Genomic DNA, 24,094 nt, shown 5'->3' on the forward strand with positions numbered 1-24,094 from the left:
TATTGAGTGAACATCATCAGGACCAGTGAGGCTGTGGGTCTTGTAGCAGATCGTCCTTTTGAGTTTTAATTGGTGGAGCTGCCAGCAAAAGGTGTGTCTGGTCTTTGATTATGTGAGTTTGGCTTTCTCCATTTCCGGCTAAAATTTCCCTTTGTCATTTGCAGTGCACAGCTCTGATTTGCTCCTTGCTGTGTCTGTTGTACCTATAACAGGACCCAGCCCATAGTAGGCACCTTGGAAGTATTTGCTGGGAAATGGGTGGCTTTTATTTGGAAGGGAACAAGGTCAAGTTGTTTACTCCTTTCCATTCTCCTCCAAGACAAACCTTCCAGATAAGCCCTTGCTAATGTCCAGGACCCTCCCTCCCAGCCAATTACTCTTGGGTGCAACCCCTGCTGCCCCCCTCCACATTCCAGGGTTTTCATCCCTTTCCTCAATAGAGGGACAACTCCTGAGTCAGGCAGAGGAAGTAGTCTCCCCTGGGACCTCAACCTCCCATCTTCAGCCCTACATACATAGAACAGAAGTCTGCTAAGCCACTCTGAACCAGCTGACAAAAGATGTGATGAAATAGCTCGAAGACATGACATACAGTATGTAGGCATACAGTCACCATAAACAAAACAAATTTAGTCGGCTGTCTTCTCTTCAATAGGCAGATGCAGACATGTATTCTGATGGCCCTAAACACCCCTGACAGGGATGTTTTATAAACAGTGTTAATCTATATTGGATTTAGTGAATATGTGATTTCATATGTCATGGTATTTTGATAAGAAAAAAAAATGTAGCCAGCTCAGGTTGAGCAAGACAATCAGAAGGTCAAGGCCAACCTTGACGATGATAGCAAGATGCTGCCTCAAAACAAAATAGGTAGTGTGAATATTTCACTTTTAGAAGTGCTAAAGCAATATGCTTATTTTAGTAAACATATCACTTACAGTTTTATATTTAATTATACTTTTTTCAACGTTGAGATCTTACGTGATCACCCAATAGTGACCAAACACGTATCTTTAACATGACAGAGAGGGCTGTTTTGGCAATGCCTGCCTACCCTAAGGCAGTTACATGGCCTTTCTGTAACTGCTGGTTATGAGAAATTGCCAATAGCACCAATAATTTAGGATTTTCTCTTGTTGGGCTCAATGTCAGAATCAGCTCAGTATTGTTCAGGTTGGATGATAATTTGAATTTTAGGAATCTCCTACCAAAAGTCTCATAATTCATTGAACATAACCTGCTTTATGCCTCTCAAAATGGGATTCATAGTGTAGGCACATGACAGGAGAGGTCTTGCCACTAAAGCAGATGATAGCAGCATGCAATGTGGCGTAACAGCGGTCCCCCTCACAGGATAGCAAAAGGGCTGCCATCAGCAGACTGCTCAGTAAGGTGAGCTATGGTTATCATCACCTACTTTGCAATGCTATTTCATGTCCCATCTTTGTAAACCTCTATCTCATACAAGGATCTCCTCTCTCTTATCTTGGATGTGTCGTGTGTAAGAACTACATACAGAAGGATGAAATGGGGTTGGGGTGAGGCATCATCACCTGGATATACACTTTTGCAAAGGGAAGGCTGTCTTGGAACTTCCACCTTCATTGCTATTATATTTATCTTTCTTTAGTAATAAATACTTTCTGAAGCAGATTGAAGGTAAGCAAACAAAAGAAGTGCCAAAACGGAAGCCTTCTGCAGCTGTCTGGGCAGAGACCCAGATGTAATCCTGTGTGTACACATTAGTGGTTTGTCTCAGAGTCATCTCTTCTAGTCATTTTTTTTTTTTTTTGGTCTTCTGGGTATGTTATACCATTATTTTCAAATTCAGTAAACAGAGCATTCCAATTTCATAGTTGTAACTCAATAAATAAAGACAACATTGTTAGAAAAGAGAGAGCTACCGAACACAATGTTAGGCCTCACAAATTTTTGTTTATCAAACTCATCATCACTTCTGATTCGGAATTCTTTTAAAGTAACCTTTCAAAATGCACACTTTAGCCTAGTCAACGACACGAAGTTTAATACACGGCTGCTCAGAATTTAGGAGTGGGCAACAAGACAGAGTTTACAAAATTAATATATATATATATATATATATATATATATATATATATATGTATATTTTTAATCAAAAGAAACATACATTCATTTCTAATTCATGTAGCCTATTGCCTCCATAGTCAGCTTACACATGCTAGTTTTTGAACATTGCTTATGAAATTAAATAACATGAAAAAATAAATATACTTTATTATATAAACACATAGAAATCTGTACCACTCGAAATACTCAGAAATATGTAGATGTGGCTGCTTAAAACTATTTTTAGCAATATGGTTGTGATATTTATAATCTCTTGTTTTTTTTCTAGTGATATAATGAGGTTGTGAAACACTGATGTCAAACATCTTCTCTTTCTACCTATAGGAACCGCACATTGTGATCTGAAAATGAGGTAGACTTAAGTTTGCCAGGCTGAAAGAAGAGCATAGCTCCCTTGCAAGCTCATAAACTCTCATCACTCAGGTCCGTAACGTAAGCACAGGCCTCAGAGGCTAAGAGACTGCTTATCGGGTTGTCATGGAAGCAACCAAACAAGCACTTTCTGCAAAGAAAAACCATCTCCAGGATGATCAGCAAACAGAAATACGGGGCACTGCAAAAATTAAATGTCACCAAATGGTCCTGCGGATGTGGCATCGATAGCTACAGCACTGTCTTCTTCTAGATGGATTAGCTCAGTCTAGAACGATCCTGACTTGCAAGACATTTCTGACTTCACCTTGACAACAAAGAGTTCTCTTTCCAGTTTGTCCCATTTGTCATGGGACAAGTGCATTTGCTACCCAGCGTGCCCTAGGACTGGCTCAATAGTTCAACAGAGCTGAAGAACACTGTTTCCCAAATAAACACCAAGAATCCAAGGACATTATTTTTAAACCTCCAGAAAAGACATTTTTGCAGGATATTTTTCTCAATCATGTTTTTTTTTTTCTTTTTGTTTTGGTTTTTTTTTTGAGACAGGGGTGTTACTTTGTAGTTCTGGCTGGCTGGGAACTTACTATGGTCTCAAATTAGAGGTGATACCCCTGACAGAGACATGGCAGCCAGTGTAATAAGCACGACTCATAGATCTGAGCCAGAACCTGTGGTCTTTCTGAAAGGGTCGTTTGAATCTTAAATTCAAAGAAGCTTCATTGTAAAGACTCTGAAACTTGTAGCAACAATGACCTGGGGTTTCTTTCTCAAATACTGCTCCTGCACAGGCAAGGCAGCGCAGACGTCAGCTGTCTCCACTTGACCTTGGCTGTGTCACAGAGCAGTAGTTACTTTATGATAAGGCAGTGTCTATGTGTGGGAGTCCCTGGGAGCAAAAGCAACCTGCTGAAGGAGACATTACCACTTTGGCCTCTTGTCAGTCTAAGTTGCTTTCTGTTGGAAGCAAGACCTTAGCACCTCAAAACCTCAAAAGCCTTCTTTTTTTCTTTTGCAGTCTTGTTAACTTCACTGTAGTTATAATGGTAAAGCACCATAAAAAAGGACTTTATGGCTAGAAACAGGATTCACTGAGGTATGCCAAAATGTAAATTCTTAAGACATTATACCAGAGCATCCAAGTAAATAAAAATAAAATCAGAATCCTACAGTAAGAGTCTGAATGATTGCTCTCTCACATGTACATAAAACTAATATATTTAAATTATCTATCTACTTAAACAAAGGGCTTTTGATTTAATTCTTCAACAACAACCAAAAAAAAAAAAATCACAGTTTAAAAGCCTTGTAAAAGTGGCCTCTCTCTTGAGACAGAAGAATTGGAATCAAAGTCAAACAAGCAATTAGCTTTATGAGATTACATAGGCAGTGAAGCTAGCTTTAAAATCCATAATCTGTATAGGCCAAAGCAAAGAAATTTTAATCTCCTTTCTTCCTCTCATAGTTTAGATGACTGTATGCAGCCCCAAGAAGAACAGCAATATTAAATATACTCTTCAGTTCAAACAATAAGCAGCTTATACTTAAAATTTTAAGCTATTAAATTATCAATAGGAGATATACTGGGAGAATGCAAAGAAGAGAAGAGAAACCAGCATATATATGTATGTACATACACACAGACACACACACACATATATGTGTATATTCATACATATATATGTATATGTATACATATACATATATACTTATATACAAGAAAATATATCCCCAACGTTATATTTTATAACTCACTATGAATATATTTTTCCACTTTCCTAAACAATTTATTTTAGAAAAATATGGGATAATCTAAGGATTAAAACCTAGAGAAGGAAAACACAGATTTATTTTCTTCATCAAACCACAAGACTATGTAATAAGGAGGCTTGTAAGGTTCTCACAGGGGCCTAACCAGTGACGTTAGAACTAGTGACATACTACCTTTGAGAGTGTGAATGGACTTGGAACAGTTAGCTCTGGCTAAGCGAGCATGCCACGGGCTCGAGAAGTAACATGTCATGAACAGTAGTATGTGGCAGTGACAGAGAAGTTGGGGCTTTCAAAGGACATCTGCCTGTCTTAAGTTTATCTCAAGCTCTGTCAAGCATACACCTGGAAAAGGTTCCAGTGTTGTAAACAAAATATCCTTAGAGAATCATACATGGGACATTGTAACTTTTCTTAAACTCCGGAATAAAATCCCACAGCCCAGCTAAGGAGCACAGTCTAGCTCTTGCTTCCACTTCTAGCTCAGTTGAACACAGAGCCTTGCAACTAGGTTATAAGCAATCCCTGCAGATGCAGCCACAGATGCTGAAACCCCTGACTTGTAGAAGCATCAATGAGTGCCACTCACCCTACTTCAGTTAATCTGCTCTTTATCTGGCACTAGGAATGAGTAGGAGTTTCCCAGGACCCCACTGAATAAAAAGGGCTTCTGGAAATAGCTTTATAGAATGGCTGATTTCAGCTTCACTGCAATTAATGTGCTTATAGAATATTTACTGTACTTAGACACATCAGACCTACCTGATCCATAATTTATGCCACCGCTTACCCAAGGTATTGTGTTGACATGGTTAATCCTCCTGTTTGCTTAGAACTGCCCCAGAAGTTTGTATAGCATTTACAGTGGCAAACCTGCCTCACCATGTCAACTACTGGCTAGGAGCAAAGTTAAAAACTGGTTTCAGATGGACTTTCTGTCTAGGGGCAGGGAAGAGACTCCAGGTACCTTGAAAGATATTGGGTCACTGATTATTACACTGAATAATAATAATAAAACAAAAAATCTCCTGTATTTCCAAAATGACTAGTCTATTGGTGGGTATAGATTTCCTGTTGATTGTGCTAAGGTATAGTCAAGTTTCACAAAAGCAAATGATAGTCACTGAAGAGAAAAAATGTCTGGCCCTCAACAAGTAGGAACCTTATTCTAATAGTCAGAACTACCACAACTTAGAAAGTGAAGATTGGCTGCTACTAGCTGTTTCTATAAATCATTAGCAATATGCACACACACAGCTCTTCTAGGCCCAGGAAGATACTTCTTGGTGCCATGCCTGCATGAGGTATATGTTTTCTATAAAGTCATTTTGACAGTGCCATCCAGTGTCAATTCTACTGTGTTATACTAGGGAGATTGTAATAGGATGCTCACAGCACAGTATCTAGTGTGCCTTCGTGGGCGTGACAGTTCTCCGATATGAAGGCATGCCCCAGAACACTTCTAACAATCGTCTCAGAGCTTGGGGAACAAACATGAAGCATTAGGTCCGTACCGAGCTCCATGGGCCAGTACTCCATGCAGCATCTTGTGGACAAGCATGTGTGTTGCACTGCTCACGGTCAGTAGGTTTGTCCAGGACTTCACAACTCAAGTCTGGGAATCGGTCACCGTTGGCCCGCTGACAGACCACCAGTCTTGTCCGCATGCCTCCACCACACAGCTTGGTACACTGGAAGAGGGACAAAGAATGCTACAGTTATTTTGTGTGAACAGCACATGACAAATTCTATCTCCACACAGGAAACTTTTCTTGGCTATACTTTATTATAGCATTGGGGCAGCCTCAGTCTGACAGGCAGAGCCAAGGCAAATTGCCAGCGATGATACAGCCAATGGACCATGGTTTTTCCTGTGAACATTAGGTATCCCTCAGTGAAGGCTTCCTTTCCATCTATAATAAGGACTTTTATATAGTTTATCTTATGAGTTTGAGAACTGCTTATATATATATATGTAAAATGAAGGTTGGGAAGTTAATCTCAATCTATTAACCAGTAGCTAAGATAAAATTCTTTGAGGTATACAAAACTCACGTAAATAAATAAGTAACTAGAAGCTACTCAGTATCAAATAAAGCAATAATGGCTTGGCCAGTTTTATTTTATTTGATGGCAGTTGATAATTTCTTTCTTTGGTTTTTATTTAGAGACAGAGTTTTACCAGATAGTCCAGGCTGGTCTAGAACTCACTGTAATCCAGACTGGCCCCTTGCCTCAGCCTCCTGTGTGTTGAGATTATAGACGTGAGCAACCAGGCCCAAGTTCAAATTTTATTTTTAAATGTTGCTGGGGATTTAATCTAAGGACTGAGTTTTACATCATCCCACACGTTCCAGAACTTCTATGAAACTGCCATGGACGAGCCTTTGCTGATTCTCTTATTCCAATTCTGATGCTCAACTGTTTAACTCTATTTCAAACCTCAGGACAGGTTCAGTTTTTCCCCAGGATGAGCCATCAGCCTGGCAGCAGTGAATGCTAGCTGAAGTTCCCACTGCTGGCAGGACTCACAGTTGTGAGACAGGAACAAGTTGTATTTCTTGGACAGCGCTGCTGTGCTCATATCCAGGAACACAGACATTCAGTTTCCCTGCTGCGTCAAGGCCAGCTCTCCCACAACATTTGGAAGGGTCAGCCCATGATAATGAAAGCCTTGCAGTGAAGGCGTAGACTCATCTGGCTCGGATCCAACTACAGAAGCCTAATTATGGATCCCACAGGACAAAACTGCACAAAGAGCTGGGAAGACTCACATCAAACCTTCCTCCCTCCTCCCCCCTCCTGCCTCCCTCGCTCCCTTCCTCCCTCCCTCTCTCCCTCCTTCAGCAGTACTTCCCAGAATGATATCAGTGAGAGGCAACAAAAATCCCCGGAACATTGCCTGTGACTTCTAGGTTATGTGTATGAGCTGATGAGACACAAGACTGTGGACAAGTGGCCCCATTATTCCCTTTGTCTTTTTCCTTTCTCCTAGTGCTGGGGTCTCCCAGGTGTTAATTGTTAGGCTTTAATTGGTAAACAGTTACGACAGAACAACTCAATGAACTTTAAGTATGTGCTTTTCTTACAGATTCAACAATAGAGAAAGGTTTTGATTAACTTAAACATGTATATATAAGTCCTACTACACAATATAACAGGAGCTCAAAACTCCCAACAAACTACTACTAATACATATCATTCTTACTATTAATAAAGTAAGTTATTGTTGCATTATTACAGTATCACTTGATTGATTGATTGAAGGCTACATGTTAAGCATTTAGTAGATGCTGTCTCATATAATAGTCATAAGTATTATGCAGGTGGTACTATTACTATTCCAGTTTATGGATAATGATGTGAAAATCGGGCAACGTTATTACTTGTTACTATCACAAAACCATCATAGCTAGGTCCAGCCCAATTCTACACATCCAGAATCAGGTTCTATCAAACTGTCTGGTCCTTTCCTCCTCGCACTCTCCTTAACTCCCCAGCTGTAAACAAAGTTCCACAACTCGTGCTGGAAAAGTCTGGCACCCCAGCTGTGCGACCTTCAACCTCCAGGCATATAGAGAAAGAAATCATAGACACATTCCCATTCACAATCGCCTCAAAGAAAAGAAAATATCTAGGCATAACTCAATCAATGAAAACTCTAAGTCTCTGAAGGAGAAATGGAAACCACCCAAGTACCCTTCAACTGACGAGAGATGAAATGAAAACATGGCACATATACAACAGGAAACATCATTCATCCGGAGAGGAAAGTCAAATTGTGAACATTTCAGGGGGATAGGACAGAACTAGAAAAGAACATACTGAATGAAGTAGCCCAGACCCAGACAGACAAATGTCACTTGTTCTCAGTCTAATCTGAGTTTCCTAAAAGAGAAGACAGTGGGGTGCAGAGGAGCAGTAGAGAGAGGTATAGCAGGGTACAAATGATTTGAAAGGAGAGATGGGGAAGAGGGGGCCCTATCATTAGCGAGGGGAGATGGAGATAAAGAAGTGGAGAGGAGGGTAAGATAGTAAAGATGTATGGGAAAGCCATAGGAAGCATTATCTACCTACCTAACGTTACATACAATGTTGACAAGTCTGCATATACGTATACATATATAGTTACATAGAGTGTCTGGGTGGAGCAGCTTTTTATTTTTTATTTTGGAAGGTGGGGAGGGACACGCTTTCTCTGTGTAATAATCCTGGCTGTCCTGGACTCACTTTGTAGATCAGGCTGGCCTCAAACTCACAGAGACCCACCTGTCTCTGTCTCCCAAGTGCTGGCCTGCGACGCTTTCTTTTGAAATGTTGGTCAGAGTTATCTAAGAGACTCCTAATCATAGGTTATTGCTGGTTGCCTTTGCTGCCTCCCAGAGATAGAAGGTAAGTTCCCATTGCTGAAGACACTACGTATTCCAGAAACAGGATCCAGAGTTGGTTCTGACCTCAAAGCCTCCTTTACGAACACTGCCTTTCGTGGAACCAGAAGGTGCCACGCAAGCTTCCAAGTAACCAATAGTCATACCCAGCTATGATGCTTATGTATTAAAACAACATCCAGCAGGACAATATCCCTAAGGGTACAGTAGTGGCATGCATACCTTGGTGGTAACCAACAGCTCTCTACTTGGACTCAACAAGAGGGAAATCGTTGATGGTACTGGAAACACAGTCAACTATCTGAGGCTAATGAATTTCTGGTCTTGGAGGAGAACTTACAGCCACCACTTTAATTAAAACTGCATATTTCCCAATTCTTTCTAATATTTATCCTTATACTCACCATCAAACAAATATCTCTTTGCAACCATTACAGAAAACCACAACCAATCTCAAAATGCAGAGAACAAGTGGCCATATAATGCCTAACCCCAAATGGGCTATAATACAACTCATGTACACACACACACACACACGACCACAAAACAACCCAGATATTAACACACTTATGCACCTCAGGTTAAGGGATCAGAGTAGACAGCTAAAGAGAAGATTGTAGCAGCTAGAAGAGGATGCTTGCTGTAAGATTTCATGTCTTAGAAATCCCAGAGAAGCTACACTTAGGAAGTCTCATCAGCATAGCTGCCTGAACAAGACCTTAAACAAGAATGGCATCAATAGATATGCTACCATGCAAGGGAAATCTCACTGAACTCCAACCCTAGACAAAGAACTATAGGCAAATAATGAATATTGAAAGTGAGAGAGGGCTGTTGGCTCAGCAGAGCACTGACTTCTCTTCTGAAGGTCCTGTGTTCAAATCCCAGCAACCGCCTGTAATGAGACCTGATGCCCTCTTCTGTTGTGTCTGAAGACAGCTACAGTGTACTTTATTATTATTATTATTATTATTATTATTATTTAAATAAATCTTAAGAAAAAAGGAAGTGAGAGAAAGAGTCTTCCCCAGGGAAGGGCACCTAAATCAGTTATCCAATAGCAAGTGGTCATCCCTGGAATCATATCCATAGAAGTAACAATATATGGAACAAACAAGTTGCATGTACATATTTAGGATTACTATTATTGTTATTTGCTTGTTTTGTTTTTCAGGACAGGGTCTCTCTGTGTAACCCTGGCTGCCGTAGAACTCACTCTGGCTTTGAAGTCAGAGGTCCACCTACCTCCTGAGAGCTGGGGTAAAAGGCATGCGCCACCACTGCTTGGCTCCTATTTAGGATTATATATATATATATAATTTATATTTATATTTATATATATATATATAAAACAATTATAGAAACAAAGACTATGATTTTGAGAGAGAACGAAGGAGTGCATGGGAAGGACTGGAGTGAAGAGGAAAGGGAAGTGGGGAAATGGTTTAATTATATCTTAGTTAGAAAAAGAGAGACTCACAGTCAGGAAGTGGATCTGGTTTTTATGCACTCCAAACACTATGTTAGCCTTTATCAGGAAAAGTGGGCAGTTCTGCATAGCTAACAGCCAAAAGTGTCTTTATTGGAGCACAGAGAAGATACAGCTCATCATTCCCTAGTGTCATCTGTGGTAAGAATAACCCCTATTCTGGTTTTTTAAAGAATCTGAAACCTTGGAAGGCATTCTGCTACGGGAATGTGTGCACCCAAAACTATAAGAATAAGGGCAAGACTCCCACAGCTACTTTAACACGTGATTTCCACCCCTTATAAGCATTCATTATATTTTTTAACTATTAGAGGTTAACTAATAAACAGCGTAGATTGATGCCCAATCTTTCCTCATTATCCACCCTTTATCTAGTCAAGCTTTCTCTCAGTAGTAGTAAGTGCATCTAAACAGCAGGATGGAGCCAACAGAGATCTCCCAGAGAATCCCAGGTCCAGGAGCTTCTCCTAGATCTGGTTCTGAACAATGAAGTCTTAAACAATAGCAGCCAGGCGACAAAGGACAGAAAGACAAATGGATCGCTCTTACCTCTCCCCAGCTGCCGTAAGCCCATTGGGGACACGGGCCAGATTCACAGGCTCTCTGTTCATCAGGTTTGATTCTCTCTACACAGTCATTGGCTGTGTATCCGTTTTCATCCTGACACACCACCACTCGCCTCTGGGAGCCTCCGGCGCAGGTACTAGAACACTAAGCACACAGAGCAGCAGGTTTATCCTCAGCACCACCTGCCTCCGTCCCATACATAAAGCAGCTAGACAGGTTCCATAGGCAGTCTTCATAGACAGTGGAGGAAGTTAGTAGAGAGACTGGGTACTTCCCCAAGGTGGGATGGTTCACTTTGTACACATATGTGAATGCCTGGGCGGTAGAAGGGGGCTTCCTTTCACATTCTCCAGGCTGTCAGCAGGGGTGGGCTGCAGTGAGTGATTATGTTTAGAGTTCTCTGTGCAGCCCTGTTCATTGTCCACCCGTGTCTGTTGTCCTTATTTCTGAGAGGGGCAGAACTATCACAGTTTGTGGACATTTTTCAAGTGTCAAGAGCTTCTAGAACCAATGTTTGAGTCTCTTTCAACACAGAGGTTCACTCATATTTAATCAATTGTCAATTATGGAAATTGAACTTGCTTGTGAACTCCTTCAGTGACTTCGTAATGGTGCCACAAAATGACATTTAGACATTAGACAGCAGGTGACCTTTCCCCCTCGCCCCCACCCCTGCTTTTTCGCAAGAACATATCTACTTGAGTGGCTGATGATAGTAAAGCATGCTTTATTTGCCTTTTGCTTCCTCAATGAACTCAATTGAATTCCATCTTGACAAATCTCTCAACCCACTTCAGTGGAATGTTCTTGAATGGCTGTTGTTGTTTGCATTTCGGTGGTTTCCCACACACACTTCTCATAGCTCTCCTATGAACCTACAGTTGGAGTGTTTCTCTTTCCAGAAATTCCTTACCTGTTTAACCTAGTGTATTTTCTAGCACCCTCCACTATGATGACCAGGAAAGGCTGGAATGCTTATAGTTAACGAGTCTTTGAAGCCATACAATTCTCTCCAACTACCAAACTGAGTGGTTTGGTTTTAGTTGTAGGTTCCAAATTTCGGATAAAGTTTCTTACTGTGTAGTCTAGGCTAGTCTCAAGCCCATGTCTGATTCTCCTGCATTGGCCTCTAGAGTGTTGGGATTGCAGGCAGGGGGGCCACTAAATCCATCCCACCCCTTACCTGCTCTCAAAGCCAGTGTCATTTAAAACTATTCTCTAACTGTGCTTCCACCAGCCTGCACCATATCAGGATGTGAAGGAAAAAAATGTTACTGAGTGCATTTGACTACTGGGAAGTGCTGGGAGATAACAGTGGCTCACCTATCTTGGTCAACTTGTAAGTGATTTAAAAAGTTAAAAAGCTTTCAAGCATCCTGCGGCTATAAGACACAGTCATGAGTAAAGGCTCTTGCCTCTAAAGCTGATGCCCTCAGTTTGATTCCTAGGACTCATTTGGTGGAAAGGGGAAATTGACTCTGGGAAGGTGTCCTTTGATCTCCTCTCATGTGTGCACAAAAGAAAAAAAGAAAAAAAAAAAGGTAAAGATATACCTTATGCAGAACCACCAGTTTTCAGTCGTAGAGCGGGACAACAGATTGATTGGTAGTGTCTGAGCGGGACAACAGATTGATTGGTAGTGTCTGAGCGGGACAACAGATTGATTGGTAGTGTCTGAGAACTGTTTAAGTCTATTTTGTCTTACAAAATTTTACTTTTTTTCTCTCAAGGTTCTGGTTTACTTACTCTAAGCCTACTTGGTTTTTCGTTTGTTTGTTTTAGTGTCAGGCTAATATATAATCAAGGCACAGAGGACGATTATCTTAAAGAGCTTTAAGGAGCAGAATGTAAAAACAGTAGAAAAGGTCTGCATGTTGTAAATGGACTTGGAATATCCCTTGAGCTTTACCACCGGATACAGTTTTGTATCACCCCTTTATGTTGTCACCTATGAGTCTGGTTACCCCACCACAAGGAACACTCAGTGTTACACCACGTGCTCACCCAGCACCATATTAAGTGCAAAGATTCCCGAGCAATTTTCACTCCCCAGACAGAGATGAGACATAACAACATGAGGAAAAACAAATACAAAATAAAGATAAAAATTACACAGTCCACCTGAAGCTTCACTTAGAAAAAGAGAAAAAATAAACACAAGAGAAAACCAAAAGCATCATGAGGAAAATAATATTCTTTCCTGATCTAAGCCTTCTAGGCTGGGGACTCCGCCACAGGGCAGAAGCACGCAACTGGAAATGAACACATCCTCTCTATAAACGGATTCAAATAAAAATAGTACTAAACGACAGAACAAACCCCCTCCCCACACCAAACATCATCAATAGCAAAAAACAAACAAACAACAACAACAACAAAAAACCCACCTCCACCACCAACAAAACCCCTTTCATAGCACCACCAAAAATATACGTGTGACTTCGGAATCTTTTTTTTTTTTTCTTTCAAGCGAGGAAAACCCATGATCATTCAGTAGTCACTGGCTCTGATCACTGGTCAGGTTTTTTTAGAACTGAACCCTTTCCTAAGTAGGGGAGGGAGACTTGCAGGAAATGTGAGAGGAGGAGGAAAAGAAGGAGGGGGAGGGGAGGGGGCAGGTGGAGCTGCTGGGTTAGGTAGCCAACAGTCACACTCAGAAGTCTACACACAGACTCCAATCAGCACCCACTGGCCAGCTTTCCACTGCATTTACACTCACCGTGGGGGAGTGGCAGACTTCTAATCCTTTCAGCCCAGAAATAATTTAACATTTAACACAATTAGCGGTACTAGAGGGAAACTAGACATTAAAAAAAAAAAAAAAAAAAAAAAAAACAACAAGACCCACAGGGATCAGCACGCCCACTCTAATTACTTGGCCTGCAGAGGTTGTTGTCATCCTTCCCTTTGGAATGCCATGAAATGTTTCAGCATTCTCCAACGTATTTTTGAAAAATCATCCAGCGTAACAGGTTAAAACCATCTGCATGCAATTTCTTTCCTTTTGACATTCAATATTTTTCAAGGCCTTAGTGGCTGCAACACCAGTAATAACAAGCGTGATGAAGATAACTACGCAGTTGCCCAGCTTCATCCCGAAGCAGGTGAGGCACAAAGCCCTTTACATAAGCATCTCATTTAACCCAAGAAGTGACAGAAAGGATTTAAGGTTGTCAACCTTTAGTAGACAAGGACATTGAGGTTTGCCTAGCAAAGGACACCTGTCTTCATGAAGAACTTCCATTCAGCCTAGGGGATAGCTCCTCAGGCAACTGCATTTGTCACCAAGCCTGGGGACCTGACCTCAATCCCTGGGCTCACACAGTGGAGGGAGAGAACCCACTGCAGCTAGCTACCCATGGTCTGATTCTCTCAATCACACAGTGGCAGGCTCATACAAAGGATGCCTCTTCACAAAAGTCTCTCTCTTCTCTCTCCTCCAGGTAGACTCTGCCTGGCCTTCATGGCCCAGCCATAACATCTCATCATCCAGGGCTGAAACCCCTTCCTCCAAAGGGGCTCTTCCCTGGGACTGCAACGAACCTATTGGTATTCACACTTGACTGCAAGTGTGTGCCCATAATCTTTCGAAGGAACCAATTCTAGTCTGCTTTCTGCCATACACTACTCAAGTCGGAGAGAAATAAGCAGAGTGAGTACTCACTGCTCCCCAGGGCCCGGTTCTCCACTGGTTCCCTCCAAGCACGTGGGTGCGGCTAGGGCTGTCACTCCTGGGACGGAAGTCCTCGTTTTGAAATGGGTGAGCCAAGCCAGTCCATTGAGGGCACGGTGACATGGAGCAGTCCTGGTCAGTCTCGGGGATGTAATCTGGGTCACACTCACTTCGATCAATCACATGGTCGCTGTAGTTGACACACACTACTTGTCGGGTTGCCTTACCTTGCCCACAAGTCACGGAACACTATGTTGAATAGTTAGAAAGAAAGAGGGGACTGTCATTTGGGAGTCAGAGTTATGTTTTGAGTATACGTTTCTTCAGGTGGCTGAATATTTTCCCAGGTGCCCAGCTAAAAGTCTCAGAATCAGCCGTGACTGCTTCCTTCTGTTTCCATCTGGATCTCTCGCCAGGATTAATGTCATACTCATCAGCTGGGCTCTTCTGCTTAGGACTTGACACATCCCACATATGTGTTGTTTAGTGGTGACAAAATGCCACCCATTACAATGTAACTCACACACACACATCTGGTGAATTCCCAGCTCAGTTAAAATAATATCCAAACTCCTTGCCGATTTTCCAGGCCTTTGATTACCGAGCCTCTGACGACTGCTTCGGCTGCTCTTTCGTTTTTGATAAACCGTAATTACAGATTCTTTTCTCCTCTCACTTTGCGCAGTAAGGTGAGATTATTTGTCACTTGTTGAGTACTTATTTTTTGCTAAGCATCCAATGTATATAATCTCAATCACACTGACAATGTCATAAACTAGGTGCTCATCCTGGTCATTTTTAAAAGTTAGTTTTATTTACTTATTCAATTGTGTGTGTGTGTGTGTGTGTGTGTGTGTGTGTGTTCCCGCGCACAAGCGCACGCAGGCTTGTCGTTTTATAATTCCTTGTCTCATTCCCTTGGGACAGTCTCACTAAACCATAGACCCTTGGTTTCCAGCTAGGCTAGCTAGTCAGCAAGCTCTGGGTGTCCTTTGGAATCTGTTTATCTCTGTTCCCCGGCACTGAGTTACCAGCATGTCCTCCATGCCCTGTCTTTATGTTGGTGCCAGGAATGTAACCTCAGGTCTTGCTGGCACAGAGAGAGCTCTTACCCACTGAACCATATCCTAGGCCCATTCTTCTTTTTTTAAGAGCAGAAGAAAAAAAATGTGGCCCCCAAGAGTTTAAATTGTTCTGAATCAGGCAATCAATAAATGACTAGGTCTGAGTTTCTCTGTAGCTCTGAGTCCCTGTCTCACACGTATATTTTGAAATGTCCTGCAATACTAATCTTATTTTTTCCACAGCCTCCCTGTTCACCTAACCTAAGCTACTTCCTGGATTGTGGGAGTGTCGAAGGGCTGACGTCAGAAGTTGCCTGAAGAAAAGGTTCATCTGCTTTTATAAAAGTCTACACAGATGGTGCTTGTGTCCCTAGAAGACAGGGCCCCCATCCCCGTGAGAAGGTCCCATGGCACTCCTGGAAGGGAACCAAGGGACACACCTGCCTTTGAGAGATCACAGGATGCATGAGCAATCAGACTCAAAATCAGAGAACTCCCAGTCCGCTTCCTCATTTGCCGCTATTGGGGCTCTGTAAGTCAGTTATATAATGATGTGCCTCTGCAGAATGAGGTTTGCAGTCAGTCCAGCAGGACAGGTACTGATTCACATACTATTTTTAAATGTGTACTCCTTGGACATTTGACTAAGATTTCTTTCATACTTAGCTAGATACATATATGTGAAATAGGATATTTAAGTCTCATGTCTGACTCTGAAATATTATCTGTTCATAATATGGACCTTCCAATTCCTTATCCCTGCACCCATCTTCCAATCCCACCCAACCCCACAAAGCCCACGCTTACAGAGCTCCAGTCTAGAGCCTTCCACTGTCCACAGGGTGTCACAGAACACTCTTCCTTGGCTACTGGTTTAGGTAAGGTAGCACAGGCACTCTCATCAGCCACAGAGCCGTCCTCGTCCCGGCAGCTGACGTATCTCATCCGGGTACCTTTTCCACAAGTGGCTGAGCACTGCAGGTGGGAGTGATAGGACACAGACATATCATTTGAGATGGCTTCCTAGTGTTTTTCACTTAGCCCAGTATCTTATCAGTTCTTAGCCCCATTTCTATAGTCAAGTCAGAGAATATCTGTCTCCTCTGCACACCTCCCCACTTTCCCCTAGTCCGTTGCTTACTGGAGTCCAAGACCCAAATCGCCACTGGGTTCTCGGTATACTCTGTGCATTTCTCCTTGGTTCCAGAGCCAGTATGGAAGGGTGGCAAGATGCTAATTCACAGTCCTAGACGTGAAAGGAGAAAGCATTTACCTTCCAGGCAGCACATGTTCATAGAGGCAATCATGGTAAGAGAGCATGCCACACTGAGAAGTCTAAATACTCTTATTTCTGCCTGTTTCTACAAGCCTTGCTTAGCCCCTGACTTCTCTTGGCCCCAGCTGCTTCCGTTTCAAAGAGGGATAAGATCTGAATCCTTTTCTGGATGCCTTAACACAGGGCAGGGTCTCCTTAATGATCAGCAAAGCCCTGTTTAGTCACCTGTTTATAAGAAAGGAGAGGAAACACTGTGAAGGGGGTGTGTATGTCTGGAAAGAACAGGATAACATTTAATAAGTATTCACTGTTAATGTTTAAATATTCTCAAGGCTAAATTGTGTTCTCACACTTCAGGTAGTTTCCTAATCAAAATTTGCTAATCCTAAACTTGTTTTCCCAGGGGGCACCTAAAGATAACACCCGGGGCCCTGAAGGCCAACCTTTGATAAAAAAGGAATTTTCTGTAGGCCAAGGGCAGGAATTTCGCCTAATGTCCCTCAGTCACTCAGAGAACATTGCTGTAGTGAGTGTAGTCATCCGTGGGTGGACACAAGTCTCTTTCTTATTCCCAGAGAGGAAAACAAAAGAGCACACCTGTTTATAATCACTCCCAGCCTCAGAAGCTGCCCACAATTCCTCCGTTTGATACATAGTTATCCAAGGCCCAGGAGTCAGCTGACTCCGTGCAGAAGTGCTGGGGTCTGAGACTGAAGATCACTAATGCTTGGTCGCCTTCAAACTTCACATATACAGCGTGAAAATTCTGCTACCTGGCTCCATACCTGACTTTTTACTTTGCCTGTGCTCCAAAGAGAGTCCCAGGGGACTTTTGCAAACAGTGAACAATTTGTCCATAGGCTTTGACTGTGGGAGCCTATGGATAAACGAACACTATAGAATGAGAAAGATTCCATTGAAATTGCTAATTTCCATTACTTCATCTGATGTAAAGACTGACATTTTCCTGGGACTAACTACTGTATGTATGTGTGTGAGTGAGTGAGTGTAGGCCAGAAGGTCATATTGGGTGTCATTCTTAATCATTTAGTACCTTAATTCTAGAGACTGGGTCTCTCACACAATGTGAAACTCAGCAATTGGCCAAACTTACTGGCCCATGAGTTCCAGGATGATACACCTAATTCTCCCTCCTGTCTCAGCATTACAGACACACCCCTGGGCCCAGCTTTAACACAGGTACTGGGGAAATGAATTCAAGTTCTCATGTGTAGAAAAAAATTTCCCAACTGAGAGAATTCCCTTTCCCCGAACCTGCCCCCATGTCATTTTGAACATTTTAATAAAATTAGAAAAATAGAGTTTATATAGGTATGCTACTTATTAGGTTAATTTATAAGCAGCAATAATATGATGAACATCATTACATTCATCCTTTTTGATTCTTTATCCATAAATGACATTAGTAAAACGCAGCCATCGGAGGATACCCAGCTTGGAGGCAGTCTAGTGGTTGCACAAGTCCTATTTTTAAACAAACAAACAAACAAACAAACATGAATTCTAAGTACACACTTGGCTTAACTCTATCTTTAGTAGTTATCAAATCTGTCATGCAATCTCAAACCTTCTCTTGATGTAAATGATAACAAGATAACTCACAAAACAGCAAAACACCATATTATTATGAGGGAAAAACTATGTGTGTGTGTGTGTGTGTGTGTGTGTACATGTATGTGTGTGCACATGTGTATGTCTATGTATGTGTGTGTATGTGTGTGTTTTTGTGTGTGTATATATGTTATGTATGTGTGTGTATATGGTTGTGTTTGTACATACAAGTAGACATTGCATACAGATATTTGTGTTTCTGTGCACACTTAGACATTTTACTGAGTTACATGATATATAACAAAAAAACTTTACCAATGACATTAAAACCTACAGTGGTCTCAGATTTCATATAGCCAATTGATTCTAATAATAGACTTCTATTGATTTTTTTGTTGTTCAACTTTTGAACCTACTGCCAAAGGATGACTATAATTGCTGAAAATGATAGTTGAAATGTGTCACTGAATTATATATGGTGTGTGGGTGTTTAGGAGGTGAGGTGTGGGTGGGGATGTAGCTGAGTGGGTAGAATCCTTGCTAGCACACACGAAACCCTAGGTTCAATACTCAGTAATGCTAAAACCAGGGTGACACATGTCAGGAAGCTTATGACTCCAGAAGTAGAAGGGAAGAGGATCAGAAATTCAAAGTTGTTCTTAGCTACAAAACGCAAAGCCAACCTGGACTGCCTGAGACCTTATGCTACTGAAGAAAAATTCTTTACAGCATCAGATAATAATTTTCAATTATTCACCTTTGGGTGTTTGTTATTCATAGTGAAATGACTACAAATGGTTAAAGTCTCTCTGCCGCTTTCTGAAGTCAGAAACAATGGACAAACCAGTAAATGAAGCTGTAAGTTATAGCACCTGCTTGAATCTGTGTTACGTGCTCTCTCACCATGCCAGTTGCCAAGCTAAGCGCTTGACCTTGTTAACAGAGCTGCAGAGACACCACAGATGCAAACAGGTATCAGTGACCTCGTGAGCACAGGCGACTGCGATAAACAGTAACTTTCTAAGTGGTGAATGGCGAGGATTTACCAGCTGTCCTCCTCCCCAGGGCTTAGCAGCTCACAGGGCCCTGTGAAGTCTGCTGTTGGCTGCTAAGAGCTGCTCCCAAATCGCTTGAGCAACACACACTTCTTGCACGTTAGCCTGAGCTCCTGGAGGAATCTTCAAGTAAAGTATGTAAGATTTCCAAGTTCAAGATAAAACCAACTAATATTTGCTATTCAAGAAAAATGAAATGCTCATCTACAGATACTTAAAACAGCTTAAGACTCACACACGCACACACGCATGTGTGCGCACGCACACACACGCCGCACACAACCGGAAAAATGGAGGTTGGATCCTAAATGGAAAAGAAAATAAGAAGTAATTCCCAGATAATTTAATACCCCAGCTCTTCTGCCTTTGGATTTCTCTATGGAAATGTTTCCGTTTTGTCTGAACCAGTGAGATTTTGGCCTTTACAGCCCAAAGCCAATACCTGAGTTGAAACAGGAGCCTCACCTGGGTGTCGGTTGGCCTAGTTGCTGCGTTACAGTCATTGTCATCGACCACTGACATATAAGTCCCCATGATGCACTTCACTGCCCTTAGCTGGTATCCCTGTCCACAAGTGACACTGCACTGGGGGAATGAAATAAAACATAATGTCACCAAACCCTTTCTTTCACATACGTACCCCATAATATTCTGCAAGAGAAAACTCCTTCTGTCACACTGGACCTCAGGGCTGGTACCCAGAGATTAGGTAAAGTGTGTAATCCTGCTTCACACAATTTACCCTGGTCGATTATTATAATGACATCTAGAATTCTCTCTGTCTGCTACTGGAATGACACTTGTAAGTGTTCAGCTCCTTGATCATGACTTCAGGAGAAAGAGGAACGTGTTTCCATAACTGTCAGGCCTGTCACACTCTACCTGTTAGAATAGCCTGGTTAACACAGGCATTTTGTACATCTCTGTGATCTTTGACTTCTGGGAAATAATTCCCAGCAAATCCTTGAAAGTTGTACCACTATTTCTGCATAGGATGATTTTTGCAGAGCTATCAGTAAGAAGGAGACAAGATATTGGAAAGCACCTACATATATAATAGCCAAAAGTTAGTTATATATATCACAGCATACAAGTAGTACAGAGATCAATACTACAGTGCTACAAGGCACTCTGTCAGAGTTACAGGCCAAGGAAAGGGATGGGGGTGGGGGTGTTATGGGTAAGACAGCAGAAGATGTTGAAAGAATCCATCCCTATACTGTAAGAGTCACTAATCCAACAACAATGGATAAGAGTCAACTGTTAATTGGAGTTTTAATGATAATAACTTTAAAACTTGCAGTAAGTAGACAAGTACTTAATGAAAAAAGAAGCCAAAAAAATTGGATAACAAAGGATCATGATAGTTCTTACTCTTCCAACCACACTGTACATTCATCTCAACGTACATGAAACATTGTTTCAAGATAGGCCACCAGTGAGGTCACACAAGCATCAGTACATCGATAAGATAATGTGGGACATATCTTCTCTGACCACAATGAAATGGGGCAGTAGCAAAAGCAAACCTGGAAAGTTTACCAATGTGTGGGAACTGATAAATTCCCTGGATGAATTACACAAGTAGTATGTCAGAGAACAAATTGCGGAGATAATAGATACTCTGGGGAGAAAGATGAAAGAAGCAGAAGAGAACTGGAGAGGCATGGTAGAAATGGACTGCAGCATAAGGCTATATATAAATTAATAAGAAGAATTTCAAAACAGTAGCCTTACTAGCAATAGGAGCTTACCTTCAAGTTGTGGAGGGTAACCTATACCACTGGCAACAGCCTGTAGAATAACTTGGAGTGGGAGGTGATGGTGATGGTGGTGGTGATGTCTATGGGACCCTTTGGCCAATGACTCAAAAGGATGTAACCCATCCCTGGTAGCATTCGGTGTCTAGTTGGGATATCATCCCCCATTATGCGGTGACTTTGTTTAAGGTCAGTTGTCTTCAGTGAAGTGACACTGGGTATATCAATCACACTCCTGAGTCATTCTCCATACCCAGGAGGAGAAGACCAACACAAATTAGACTCCATGGTTTTCAGTGGCTCTTAGGCCATTAAAAAAAAGAACAGGAACTTGGGTGAGCAGGAAGATGGGGAAGACTCGTGAGGAGTTGAGGGATAGGAAAGAACATGAGAAAAATGTGATATATAAAATTCTCAAAGAATGAGTTAAAAGAAGTTTTAAAAATAACCTAGATTTTTATCTTAAAGAACAAAAAGGAAGAGCAAGCTAAACCCCAAAGAAGAGGAAAGTAAGTAATAAATACCACACTAGACTTGAACGAGTTACAGAATAAAATAAAAACCCAGAGGACAGGAGGTGTGGTTTGGTGGGAAAGCACACGACTGGTACACCTGAGGACCTAGGTTCAATCCCCACTACCAAAAGAGAGAGAAGAAACAAATATATGAACATAACTGCACAAAGAGATTGACTCAATAATAAAAAAATCCCAGTAAAGTCCAAGCGAATGTTGCCAAATATTTAAAGAAATATTAACATCAGTTCTTTTCAAACACTCCCAAAGTATTGAGGAAGGGTCATTTTCCACAACGCCAGCACCTAAATATGCAAGAGCCAAACGTCTTGTCTTTTATTAAAAATGCTGTGAACAACATTCTAGGCAAGGCTACTGAAACAACTTCCAGTTATTTCTTGAGATTTTTATTCCATAGGGCCAGTGATATCAATACCCAAACTGTGTGTATGTTGGGATGATGTGGACAAATATCTCTTGTAAATAAAGATACAAAATCTTTCAAGAAAATACTAGCAATTAAACCCTATAACATAGTATGGGTTTTAGTCAGTGGGATCTAGCCCAGGAAAGCAAGAATGGCTTGCAATAAAAAAAATTAATGAAATGTATCATATAAGTAGATAAAACAGAAAGAAAAAAAATACTTAAAAAGACCTATGATCATGTCAACTGAGAAAAAGTCACTTGGCAAAATTTAAAAAACCACCAAAAGCCCTTTCATGCAAATGCACCCAAAAACAAGTGAGAGGCCTTTCTTCAATGTGGTAAAACACCCCTCCACTTGCTTCCTACCCAGTGGGGAAAGGCTTTCTCCTCTGAGGTCAGGTTAAAAGGATGTCTCCTGTAACCTTCGCTATTCTGAACACACTAGTGGTCTAGCTGGAGACAAAGCAGGGCGAGGTAAAAGTCAGATTGGAAAGAGAAGCCAAGCCTAGCCTATCTGCAGGCGTTATCACAACAAACATAGACATCCCAAAGAATCTGCAGAGAAACCGCCAGAGCTAACACTCAAATCCAGCAGTTTCTGGACACCAAATGAAATAAAAAAGATGATGATGACGATAAAGATGTTAATGACGATGAATTAGATATGTTTCTACAAATCATCAAAAATAGTCAAAAGGGAAATTAAGAAAATAAATGCCTTTATAATAATATCTGAAAGAATAAAAACATCAGGAAAAAAATGTAACCATAAATGTGAAAGATTTCTACGATTAAAATCTCTAAAGGAGTGAAGAAATTAAAAGTCTTAAATAAACTGAAAGATACTTATTTACTGTAAAATGAGGATATAAAATATTCCCCAAACAGATCTAGAATCCTTTGAAACCCAAGTGAAAAAAATCACATGCCTTTGTGAAGCGTGAATACAAACTGGTTCATACAAAAGGAGGGTATGAAAAATGGGAAGAGACTCCAAGCACCAACAACTATAGAAAAAGAAGGATATAGCTGGAGGACTCATATTTTCCCATCTCCAAATTTTTGAAAGGAATTGAAGTGGTTTCATGCTGGCATCAGGACAGGTAGTCAGACTAGTGGGTCAGAGTTCTGAGTCCAGGAGCAGACTTCCACGTTTATGCTCTAGTGATTTTTGACATTTTTGACAGGTATGCCAATACTCTTAACGAAGAAAGAAAGTCTCTTCAATAAATAGTAAAGGGACAGCTGTTTACCCACCCGTGTGAAGCCAGACTCCCCCCTCATATATACATATAACAATGCATCAGTTGCCTGAAACCAGTAGCTCCCAACTATTTTTAACTCTAAAAATATACAGGGCATTTGTGTTATTGGCTTTGCCCATGATTTGTTCACTATGATACGGTAAGCAAAGACAACAAAAGATCAAATAAATTACACTCTGCCTGAATGAAACATCTGTCCATCAAAGGACATGATCAGCAGAGTTAAAAAAGCAACAAATGAGAGAGAAGAAAGTATTTGTAAATGCTATATCTGATTTTTAAGAATCAGTACCCAGGCCATGGACAGAGCTCAAATAACATCAACAGTCTTGTAACCTTTAAACAACTGGGTGAGACTTGGTAAGGGAATGGCACTGGGTAGATCATGGAAAAGTGAGAAAAGGTACGTTTAAAGTGGTTGATAGGTTTGTTTGATTTCTCTTTTCTTTTCTTTTCTTTCCTTTCCTTTTCTTTTCTTTTCTTCTTTTTGTTTTTGGAAGGGGAGGGGGACAGAGTTCCATGTAGCTCAGGCTGCCCTCACACTGTCTATGTCATCAGGGTTGACTCTGAACTTGTGATCCTCCTGCCTCCATCTCCTGATTACTGAAGTGATAGGGATATGCCAGCATTCCTAGTGTATGTGCCATGGCCAGTCCTAGGAATGAACTCAGGACTTGGCCCATGCTAGAAGAGCACTCTGCCTACAGAGCCACAGAGAGGCCCCATTCTAAGCTTTTTAAATGGACAGGAAGTTTGACTAGACATTTCTTCAAAGAAAACATTCAAA

The 24,094-nt window shown here is 41.3% G+C and overlaps 1 protein-coding gene across 4 annotated transcripts in view; it reads right to left on the reverse strand.

Annotated features, from left to right (window-relative positions):
• Positions 1-24,094, reverse strand: part of Adamts9 (a disintegrin-like and metallopeptidase (reprolysin type) with thrombospondin type 1 motif, 9) — a 171,752-nt gene that overhangs the window by 70,825 nt on the left and 76,833 nt on the right. For all 4 annotated transcript variants that reach the window (XM_006505263.4, XM_006505261.4, XM_006505262.4 and 1 more), the window contains exons 23-28: positions 19,804-19,923; positions 16,577-16,681; positions 16,243-16,410; positions 14,363-14,620; positions 10,681-10,842; positions 5,769-5,945 (exon numbers count right to left, since the gene is read on the reverse strand). In XM_006505263.4, the coding sequence (XP_006505326.1) occupies positions 5,769-5,945; positions 10,681-10,842; positions 14,363-14,620; positions 16,243-16,410; positions 16,577-16,681; positions 19,804-19,923 (990 nt within the window). The remainder of the gene's footprint in view (positions 1-5,768; positions 5,946-10,680; positions 10,843-14,362; positions 14,621-16,242; positions 16,411-16,576; positions 16,682-19,803; positions 19,924-24,094) is intronic.

This window comes from Mus musculus, chromosome 6 (genome assembly GCF_000001635.26).
Source record: "Mus musculus strain C57BL/6J chromosome 6, GRCm38.p6 C57BL/6J".
In the NCBI taxonomy this organism is placed as follows: Eukaryota; Metazoa; Chordata; class Mammalia; order Rodentia; family Muridae; genus Mus; species Mus musculus.